General features: G+C 36.9%; 2 protein-coding genes across 2 annotated transcripts; both read right to left on the bottom strand.

The window, feature by feature from the left end:
- Nucleotides 1-408: 408 nt before the first annotated feature.
- Nucleotides 409-1,624, bottom strand: LOC122295811 (GEM-like protein 4). Its single transcript, XM_043105072.1, has 4 exons — nucleotides 1,368-1,624; nucleotides 1,202-1,282; nucleotides 756-1,030; nucleotides 409-603 (listed from the first exon to the last, which is right to left on the bottom strand). The coding sequence occupies exons 1-4, from the start codon at nucleotides 1,519-1,521 to the stop codon at nucleotides 409-411; spliced, it is 705 nt and encodes a 234-aa protein (XP_042961006.1). The 5' UTR covers nucleotides 1,522-1,624.
- Nucleotides 1,625-3,238: 1,614 nt separating this feature from the next.
- On the bottom strand, nucleotides 3,239-8,573 carry LOC122297149 (transcription factor SRM1-like). The gene is made up of 3 exons (XM_043107057.1): nucleotides 8,074-8,573; nucleotides 7,138-7,886; nucleotides 3,239-4,114 (listed from the first exon to the last, which is right to left on the bottom strand). The coding sequence occupies exons 2-3, from the start codon at nucleotides 7,515-7,517 to the stop codon at nucleotides 3,613-3,615; spliced, it is 882 nt and encodes a 293-aa protein (XP_042962991.1). The 5' UTR covers nucleotides 7,518-7,886; nucleotides 8,074-8,573; the 3' UTR covers nucleotides 3,239-3,612.
- Between the last annotated feature and the right edge of the window lie 1,913 nt (nucleotides 8,574-10,486).

The raw sequence follows: 10,486 nt of genomic DNA, 5'->3' as shown, positions 1-10,486 counted from the left end.
ACAGAGGACGCCGGACCCAAAAGCCCAAACCAGAAAACACTGCTGCGCCGAAAACTGCAAGAACCGAACCACTGCTGCGCCGAGAACTGCAACCCAGACCAGACCCAAGCCGAGAATGCAGCGAATGCTGCGAGCGAGAGATGGGAGAGAGTGCCGAACCAGAGAAACCCACAAATCCAAGAGAAAAAAAATTCGAACAGTCACAAATCAAGAACCTACTCTTGATACCATGTCAAAATACTCAGAAAACCCAAGAGAAACTAAGAGCCCTTTCTGCAAAATGATTCTGTATTTTTTTCATTGCCCTCATCTCTTTCATTCCATCTATACACAAAGGTACGTGCCATATACGGTGTCTAACTGATCCCTAAAAATCAGCATCTATACATGGTAACATAATATATACAGCTAATAGCAATCTATACAGCATCTAATTAATTGTATACGGTAACAAATATACTTGAATGCTCTCTGATGATGAATGAAACCCATAAACCAAAACTCAAAATTATCAGTGGTAACTATATCTATGTACTTCTGCGAAGGCTTCTTCAAATTTTCACTTTGGTCGACTCTTTTTATCTTTCGTACTGGGATCAAGACCTGCACAAGATTTGTATTACTTGAAGCTATTAGCAGGCATGAAGAGAGAGAGAGAGAGAGAGAGAGAGAGAGAGAGAGAGAGAGAGAGAGAGAGTTATATATATATATATATATATATTTATATATGTAATCAATATCGAAATGTGAGTTACCTTGTAATATATTCTAGTTAATTCTCCACCTGGAGTGGAGAATTTAATGGCTTTCTCACTGCAAAAAGCAGCCTTGTCTGTGGAGATGAAGAGGAGGCCTGCTATAGGGCCAGCTGTGGTTGACAAGTAGCATTGAGAAGCCTTCAGCAGCTTCTCTCCTTCTCTAACATCAAATAACTGCTTGAAGACTTTCTCCACGCCACCTACTCGAAGAATTCTAGCCCCCAAGCTCAGTTTTCCCTTCAAAGTTTCGGTGATCTTGGGCGCCAGTCTCACTGTTGTTTCACAGAACTATAGTCAGTAATTTTTTCTTTCCATCCTCTTTCATAACTCATTAGTTGGTGAGAAGGCGGGAAAGAAGGAAAGGAAAATTTCAATCCTACACAGTTTCCCTAAACTCTGTTTTCTCTGGCTTGGGCAACGAATTGAAAATTAAAACTACTTACCATGCTCTCTGACGCCATGCGTAAACCTGTCTGCATTTTCCCCAAGCTTGTTTATCCTACTTAAAGCTGAACCTACTCCACCTGAAAATTAAGACTATCTCATTACGAAAACGGCTTTAGCTACATTGCTTGATTGATCGAGAAATATTAAGAGACTGAAATTTACTTTGTTTGCATGTAGAAGACCCTTTTTTAGGAGGTGGTAGATTGTGCTGGCCAGAAGGATCAGGTAAGCACTGTCCCTTTAGTGACCTCTCAATTAGGAATCCTGCTGAGCTAATTGGGACTCCAATTATATGTTGCTGATGGGAGGCTTTCATGGCTGATTATAAGTAACTAAAGTTCACTTCTTTCTCTACCTGAACAGCTTCTACAGTTGAGCGACTGGTGTGTTCTCTCTCATCTATCAGAAAAAAGATGGGAAGTGTTGATTATATCTCGTTTCGTGCTTATGTATATAAAGGGATCAAAATGTTCGGAATCTCGACTTCATTTTGCATGAGTCACTTTCGGCTCATCAATGAGAATAAAGATGCAGATAAAGAGTTGTAAAGGTAATTGCTCAGGAATATATATTGAGAATACCACGACATGTTTAGTTGCTTTTAGAAAGAATATTTAGAAAGGTCCAGTCTTCTTTTTCAGGATTCTTCTAGAGATATATACAAAGGAGGATTTGGTTGGATGAAATTAAAAACCAGATCCTAAATGTATAGAATTCGCTTTGCTGGACTTGTTTTAAAAGGGAAGCAGAAAATCTTGAATTGGAGTTGGTTTCTATTTCTTGATTCCATGCGTTGTCCAAAGTGATGAGTTAGTGTTTCGAGCTCCATTTGGATGCTAAGAGTATTTCAAATCATCTGTAAATAGTAGTGAAATGGTTTGTAAATAGTAATAAAATAACAATGAATACTTTGTAAATAGTAATAAAATAGTCTAAAAATACTTGAGAATAATTGTGTTCCTAAACAACTTAGCAAACTTTGAGGTAATATACAAGAGATAAAAACATTTTGAAAAGAAAGTGTTATTGTTGGCCTTTTGAACTCCAAAATAAAAATATCATGGTCAGTTGGATCCACCCCCTTTACAACCATACAATACCAACATGCATAATGTATTGGCTCTTTTTGTTATACTGACTACGTGAAGCTGTATAATTGAACCTTTCTGAGCTGGCATATTAACTTTGTGATGCCAGCCCTCTTTAAGACCAAGTTACACAATGGGATCAAAGGGTGAAAGCTAATATTGCAATCAAAATTTCTCATCGAACAAGTTGAGCATAAAAGTTCAGATGATGTGTTAGTCATTTCAAAGTCAGTCTCACTTTTTTTATTTTTGCCAAAAGCGATAGGTTTACAAAGGGGTTTCACAAATTAAAGTGGCTAATTGTGATACATTTGATCTACTTTATACCAACGAGAGTTTTACAATATGATGCATCATAACAAATTACAAAATACCACATCAATTTGTAACTTCATTTTCATGAAATCTTTTCATAAACCAAGTGTTTCTCTTTCTATATCATTTTCTTTATTCTCATCGAGTCACCTCAACATTTTTTAATTATCTTAAAGAGAGAAATGATTTGTATAAGTCTCAAATAGATATATCTCTATTTCGCACAAGCTTTTGTCAAAAAACAGACCCTCCCTTTAAAAAAATGACAATTCAATCGCTGAAGATTATGGAAATGAGTCAATGACCACGCCCAAGAAAGAAAGAGATTCAACAAATTGCGCTTATGACATATTCCAGCAATTTGAAGAGAAATGCAATCATTTCAACAACTGCTGCTTTGTACGTATTTTAATAGCTATTAGAGATACAGAACAAATATGAAGACGTACAAAAATCCAAATGTCTTATATAGCCACCTGTCGCCTAATCAACAAAGAAAATTCCAGTCAATAAATTAAACCAACTGCCAAGCCACCCTAACTCCTAGGAAACAAATCGTAAAAGTGTTACTTCAAACAAATATATAGCTACGTCCGGCGACTTAGATATGCTACTCGGAATAGGAGAAGATTTAAAAGAGTTCTTTACAACTTGTGCCATAGAAATTAAGTACTGATTACCTCTTAATACTAATAATGATGCTTAAATTGTTTATAAGAAGAAACAAACAAGAATGCTGTCCTAATTATAAATACTGCCACCAGTTGCCTATACAGATTCAGGTAATTCCTACCCAATTGGCTTATTTATAACGGATGCAAAAATAGACAAATGACAGTTAAACATTCAACAACTTGTGCTAAATAAGCAAAAAATAAAAAATAAAAAATAAAAAATAAAAAGGCTCAGGCTTTGATCTGAAGGCTCTCAATAATCCAACAAGAGCACAAGAAACAGTCTTCTGTCTTTTGTTCGTGTTGATGCTGTAGCACCTAAATTGCGCATTACCTATGTGCAGAAGCATGCGGCATTGGATATGCCATTGGACCCATGTTCATTGGTGCACCAGGAACCACAACTCCCGGTACAGGGGCTCTCACACCGTATGCCATATGTGCTCCAGTAGGAAGACTCACAGGGGTACCAACTGCTGAGACAATGGATCCTCCTATAGGTTGCCCCATAGTTGGAGCACCATACACGCCAATGCCTGCAGGCCCAGCTGACGGCTGAGGTGGTTGTTTGGTTGGTTTTCCAGATGAACCTCCTGCAGTACCATTGGTTTGGCCAGTGATTGGTCCTTGTGGAGCTGCAATGTCACCATTGACAACACTGGTGATGTCATGAATGCTTGATCGCCTCCTATCTTTGTTCATTGAGTTCAACCGAATAAAGTACTTTTGTGCATGGCTTGCCACTTGCGTAGGGGTTCTTGTCACCACAAAGTTTCGAGATATACTTCGCCAGTCCCCCTTTCCGTATTTGTCCAAACCAAGAAGAAATAACCTGATGATCAAAGGATACAGAAATCAAAGCTAATTCCCAAAGAATAATATAACACAAGCATTGAACAAAATTATGGCATTTGAATGAGTATCTAAACTGCAACAGTGCTACTATAGAATCTCCAGACACCAATTAATCCTTCTTTCTTTTCTTCTTAAGCATATCAACATATAATCATTGCTCAACTGAAACCCCTCTATCAACAGCCGCAAAGACATATGTATCTAAACTAGTTTATGCTCAAATGGATGCATCGACCATATATATATTCTGAAACTTTTTTTTTTGATAAGTACTATATATATATTCTGAAACTCCCACCCATATGCAGCAGAGAGCTTATAAAGGATGAATTCCATTATGCAAAATCAGCCTAAAACGTGACTATGATTACATCAGATCAAAATATGACCATATTGCGACCATAATTCTAGAAAAGCAATCAGTCTAGGCAGATACTGACTTGAATCATTACCCGTAGCTAATGGCATATCTAAGATGCTCTACTAAGGTGCTCAATGAGGTTTAAAATGATCCCTTCTAAGAACTCTTCCACGAATAACACTCTCAGTACTATTTGATATCCTCTGTAACTGACAATTTCAACTGACTAGTATTGGACGTGTATTGTACATCCTCATCCAACTATCTCTTTCTGCATCATATCAGATTATCTCTAATCTAATGTCTTCAAATCAACAACCTTCAGGAAAAAAATTCATGATCCCAAACGAAACTAAGTTTCTAAATGCAGATCACTAGATTGATACCAAGTCATTAGGTCAAACCCACTTTTCCCTGAATTTTGTTTAGTGCAGACATGGAACAAGATGACAAAGCACATAAAGTGTCATTATATTTAGCACATACCCTAGGGCTGAACCCATCAGAAGAACAATTGCATGGCCTCAAGTCCAGATCCGAAGTTACCACAACCAATGTTCCCAATGAGGTATGCAGCATCCACAGTAATCTTAAGCAACTTTTCAACTTGATCATGCCTGTCTCATTCACAGAACTATTTTTTCCTTCACATTGCCTAGCAACCAATTCTAATTGTTTAGTTCCTCTTCTAGCCATCCTTTTAATTTTACCGCTGTTCATCTGTCTATTCTTCAGCCTCCTTTTTTTGATAAGTCTACTCTTCAGCCTTCTATGATCTATGTCACCCTCAACGCCACAGGAAATATTAAAAGTCCTCTTTTCCTATCATTTCAAGGCAAGTTCAACAAAAACTCAGTATTTTGTTGGCATTTATCTGTCATTCTTGTCCAAAACAAGAACATTTTGAGTTCCCAGTCAATTCAATATCATTATGGAAAGCAGTAATTACTTCAAGCAAAGGAAATCAATTAACTTTAAGTGTGCTGGATGCACTTCAAAATTGATTTCTAAAACTTCACCGTGGCTTAGGACTCGTATGTAAATCAAGATGCAAAGTTCTAAACCCTATGAAGGACATTTCTAAAGCTGAAATATATGGGGAAGCACCCAAGAAGATATGTTTTTGGTAGAGTGGTAACTTCATAACGGAGAAGCAAAACCTGAAGCCTCTAATGCATATCATGACAATTCAGAAAGTGAATGTCAAAACAAAGGCAATTACGACAAAAGAGAACAAATTTCACCATAACAACATGAATTAAACTGCTCTCTCTCTCTCTCTCTCTCTCAATATATATATATATATATATAAGTGGCATAAATTGAACTGCTCAATATCAAAAACAACAAAAGCCCCATTAGAGAAATCAGAAACACAAGGGAAACATAAAAACTCCAACATTTGCAATCAGCAATCATACTCATCTTGTCTTTTAATGGTTTGAAGTTTGTGGATAGAAACTTCATACAAAGATTCCACCTCTAAAGGAGAATGAAAATGTTGTAGATCAATCTGGAGCGAACCAACATAGAAATTGGTACAATTTCATGGGATGCTTCAGAAATTGATGACTCATCCTTTTTATTTCCTTTTTCTTTTTCCTTATTAAATCCAGAGAAAGCATCACTTTCTATGCGTCAGTAAAGGCTCAAGGCTCTTTTATGCCCAATTCATCGAGATCACAACCATAAAAACTGACTGTTTCTTTGGAAAAGGCTTTGGAGACATAAGGCACCTCCCAAAGCAGCGTTTTTTGTGTGGACCGCTTCCTTAGGTAAGATTCTCACAACGGACAACTTGAGGAAAAGAAGGGTGATCATTGTAGATTGGTGTTGCATGTATAGGAATGGGGGGGAATTTGTAGACCATTTTTTACTACACTGTGAGGTAGCTCGAGGGTTATGGAATGAGATATTCAATAGACTAGACTTGGGCTGGGTTATGCCTGAGACAGTGTTGGCGGTTTTGGCTTGTTGGACAAATTTGAGAGGCATCCAACAGATCAAGGCTATGTAAAAGATGATCCCTATTTGCATCATGTGATGTGTGTGGCAAGAGCATAATGAACGGATTTTTGAGGACAAAGAGAGATCTATGGAGGAACTAAAAGCTTTCTTTTTTAGACTCTTTGTACTTGGGCCATTGCCGTTAATTTTAATGGCCAAAATCTTCATGATTTTCTTATATCTATTAAGCCTACGTAGTAGGGCATACACTGTACTGAACATGGCTTTTGCCTATCCTTTTTATTAATATACTTTGATTTTACTTATAAAAAAAAAAAAAAAAACCCTGACTGTTCATAAGTTGCCTACCCTTATCAGCTTATTTGTAATAATCATTTCATTAGAACCGCAGCTTATTTGAAGAAGTTATCTTGAGAAAGAATGGAATCCAACGTACAATGTGCAGGATAACACAGGAAGATAATACTGATCTCAAAGCACACTATTAATGTATAAAAGCATATAGACACGATAATAACTAAAGTAATGCAACAGTAACCAATCTTAACAATTATTTAGATAGTTCCACATATGCCAACCATCTTAAATTTTTAGATACTTTTGCATATGCCACCAACGAACTATGCACTGCCAAACAATAAAATAAAAATATCGATAATAACTAATCTTACCTGTGTTCATCTTCTGTCCAAGCAATCCCTTTACGGCGTTCCTGATCTGACCTTGAAGCCCTACTTCCATGATTTTCACTGTTATAATTCCCCAAATGGCCACCCTTCTTACCGTTTCCTTCATCACCAGTATGGCTCGTCGAACCCTCTAAAGAACTATAGGAAGGCAGAGGCACACGACCAGATTCAATCAGGCTAACATCATCAACCAATAGCTCATAGTGATGTTTAATCTCTTCTATGGTTTTCCCTGGTACATCGGCTGCAATTTTCTCCCACCGATCTGAAGCATCTTCAGGATAAGTTGCTAGGGCATTCTCAAATGCCTTATCTTGCTCTTTACTCCATACGGAGTTACTACCCGTTTCATCCACGGACATCAAGTTTATTCTGAATCCACTACCCAGAATATTAAACAGAGGAAAAAGGGAGAGAAATCTACTAAACTGCTCAATATCTAGGCTAAACCCATCAACAAAGTCAAACTTTCTGGAACTGGTTCTGAAATTTTGATATGAATTCTTTTTATAGTGGGATTCCCACAAGAAGTTTGACGGCAGGCTAAATTATGGGAAGCAGATATGTCTGACGATAGTTGAGGAAGAGAAACAAACAGACCGGAAAAGAGGCCAGCGAAACCAAAGCAGAGATCACCTCCAAGAAAAATCACAACACTTGGTGAAGCATGTGAAGAATTCAATGGTGATTTGCTCCACAACTCAAAATTTGGACTCTTGTGGATTGCTGACCTATTGATGAACGAAAAGGCAACAGTTCAGTTAGACCATGAGAAATATCTGAAAACCATAAAATCAGAGATGCAATAAATGGCAGTCTAAACAAGGTGGGAAAAATAGGAATTACTGCAGCGGTGAATTCCATGGAATGGTAATTAGGACTTTGGATGGTGAAATATGAAAGAGACCACGAGGATACCTGGATACCAAACAAAGAAGAAAAACCCAGTAGTCTCTAATAGGTGAGAAAGATCGTTCAAATTTCTGTTTCCAATTCCAACAAAACAGCAAACCCAATTAATCAACAGCCCTACTGATAAGAACAGCTTTAACAGCTCAGGTCCGCAGACATTTATTCTTCCTTTAGAACCCTTGCAGAGTAAAATCTCCACGGACTACAGATATGCTCCTAAATTGCCAGTAAGAGACGTAATGAAAATTCGAACATCTCAGCTCAAAATGGCACGAGAATGCCAGAAACCAATGCACACAATGTAGGTCCAAACAAAAACCAACAGATTTAAAATGAAAAAAAAAAAAACAACCAATGGGGAAGCTGTAAAAAAAAAAAATCTCAAGGTAAAATCCCTCCTCTGAATTTTTAGATCCTATTCATTTTAAAAGGAAAGAATCATAATTGCCCCCTCATTTTTTTTTCACTCGAGAAAACCAGAACAGTACACACCAAAAGATTCGGGTTTTGAAGTTTGGACCATAGGTTGAAAATGCACAAGTCGGTGCTTCCTGAGACTTTTACCCTTCTTTTGAGATACCCATTACCCCACCTCCGAATAGTTTTGTTAAGTATCATCGTGGATTAATCTATATATTAATATTAATTTATTTATATTTAAAATTTAAATTAATATTATTTTAAATAAAATTTATTTTTTAATTAATTACATTATATTTATACACAAATTAATATATAATTATACTTGTAACTATATTTTTTTACTTTCGATATTGACCCTCTTATTTACTGTTCAACCCTCGAAACAGTGAAGCCAGTGACTACACAAAATGATATATCTCGGGGGGAATGGGGTTTTGGAAGTTGGAACCAAAATTAAGTACTACACACACTATCTAGAATGTGACAGTTTAACCAACCATCAAAACCTTTTTTTTCGTGCTCTTCCAAACGGATTGCATTAACAGTAAAGTAAGAACCTAACATTGAGTGCGTACAAGACCTTTACTTTACCTCTTCTCTCTTTCTAAAAAGACTAATAACACAGATTAAGATCTTTAATCAGAAAGTTCTCTAATTGATGTCCCAAAACCACTTTCATATACACAGATAATAGAATTAGGATCCTAATAAGAAAAAATTAGGAGCATCCATAATCCAGATAAACCCAAAACAAAAAAGTTTAGGAGGATAAGAATATGAGCTTGATTGGGGTGAAAAATTACAAGTGGCAGACAGAGAAATTATGGGCGATGTTGACCGGTTATCCTGAAATATCAACAGAGGAGGTGCAAAGGATGGGTCAATTGGTCCCATCGCCCTTTTTTTTCTGAACGATTGGTCCCATCCCGACCAACTACGTTGCGCTACAAATCGGACAGCTGGGATTGAAAAAGGCCTCAACCCCAAGTTGCAAAGCCCAGTGGAATCTGCAGTACCCATTAATATCTGACAGATAACACATCACAGAGAGGGAGAGTGAAGAAAGTTGAAACTACCGATACAAATTTCTTTTAATTTCTTATTTTCCCAATGAAACAAATATTATATGTCAGAATATGGGATAACTATGCCCAGTTGCAGAGAACAAAACACACAAAACAAATCGAAAAAAAAAAAAAAAATAGAAAGAGAACCATGCCCAGTGTTTTATTTTTTTCGATGGAAAAGTGCAGCGTTTTAGTAGGTCATTACCTGTTGCTTTATTTCCGGAACAGGACGAGAGAACCATGGCAATATCGATCTTTTTGCCGCTGCTGCGTTGTTTCATGACATCAGTTCTGAGAACATTGCACAAGAAGAGTCAAAAGGCCATCTTTATCTACCCAAATATCACAGACAAAATTGCCACCAGTTTGGGCTATTCGTTTTAAAAACCAGATTTGGTCAGAACTTATGGAGTTATTAATGGTACGTACCCTTTAAAGATTTTTATTTGGAGAACTCAAAACTGTCCTTAACCATTAATGGAAATCAGTCATCATTGCTTTCCTCCCACACCTCTTTTGGGATGCAGTCAAAAGCTCATGATTGAATTTGTGCAAGTTGCCACGCTTTGAAGTGAACACCATAACCGTTGCATGCAGCCTCATTAGACCGTCTAAAAGCGTCATTGACAAATGCACAGATCCACTTGCAGTGGTTAAGCTTAAAGGTGGCCCATGCTACTCAATTTGCCTTCAATAGTCGGCCAACGTTGCAGGGATTTCTGATCAATTTTATGCTGTTGCGTTTGGGTGGAAAAGGAGGTTTTGGGTTTAGTATTTAAAATTTAAATTTCTTGTTTGGATTACATATTAAATTTGAAATTAAAAAAGATTTAAGTCCAAATTCAAACTCAAATTCTTATATCTCATACGTAGGGGATTTTGCATGTTTAGTGGTTTGAGAGTTCTTGTTGGAAATATATTTAAAATAA

Source organism: Carya illinoinensis, chromosome 15 (genome assembly GCF_018687715.1).
Source record: "Carya illinoinensis cultivar Pawnee chromosome 15, C.illinoinensisPawnee_v1, whole genome shotgun sequence".
In the NCBI taxonomy this organism is placed as follows: domain Eukaryota; kingdom Viridiplantae; phylum Streptophyta; class Magnoliopsida; order Fagales; family Juglandaceae; genus Carya; species Carya illinoinensis.
This window is presented reverse-complemented; position numbering and strand designations above follow the sequence as displayed.

Coding starts and splice junctions, on each gene's coding strand:
- LOC122297149 (XM_043107057.1), bottom strand. CDS start 7,517: ATGTCCGTGGATGAAACGGGTAGTAACTCCGTATGGAGTAAAGAGCAA. Junction 4,115..7,137: donor TGGACAGAAGATGAACACAG/GTAAGATTAGTT, acceptor TTTGATCATCAG/GTTATTTCTTCTTGGTTTGG.
- LOC122295811 (XM_043105072.1), bottom strand. CDS start 1,521: ATGAAAGCCTCCCATCAGCAACATATAATTGGAGTCCCAATTAGCTCA. Junction 1,283..1,367: donor GTCTTCTACATGCAAACAAA/GTAAATTTCAGT, acceptor CTTAATTTTCAG/GTGGAGTAGGTTCAGCTTTA. Junction 1,031..1,201: donor GCATGGCGTCAGAGAGCATG/GTAAGTAGTTTT, acceptor GTGAAACAACAG/TGAGACTGGCGCCCAAGATC.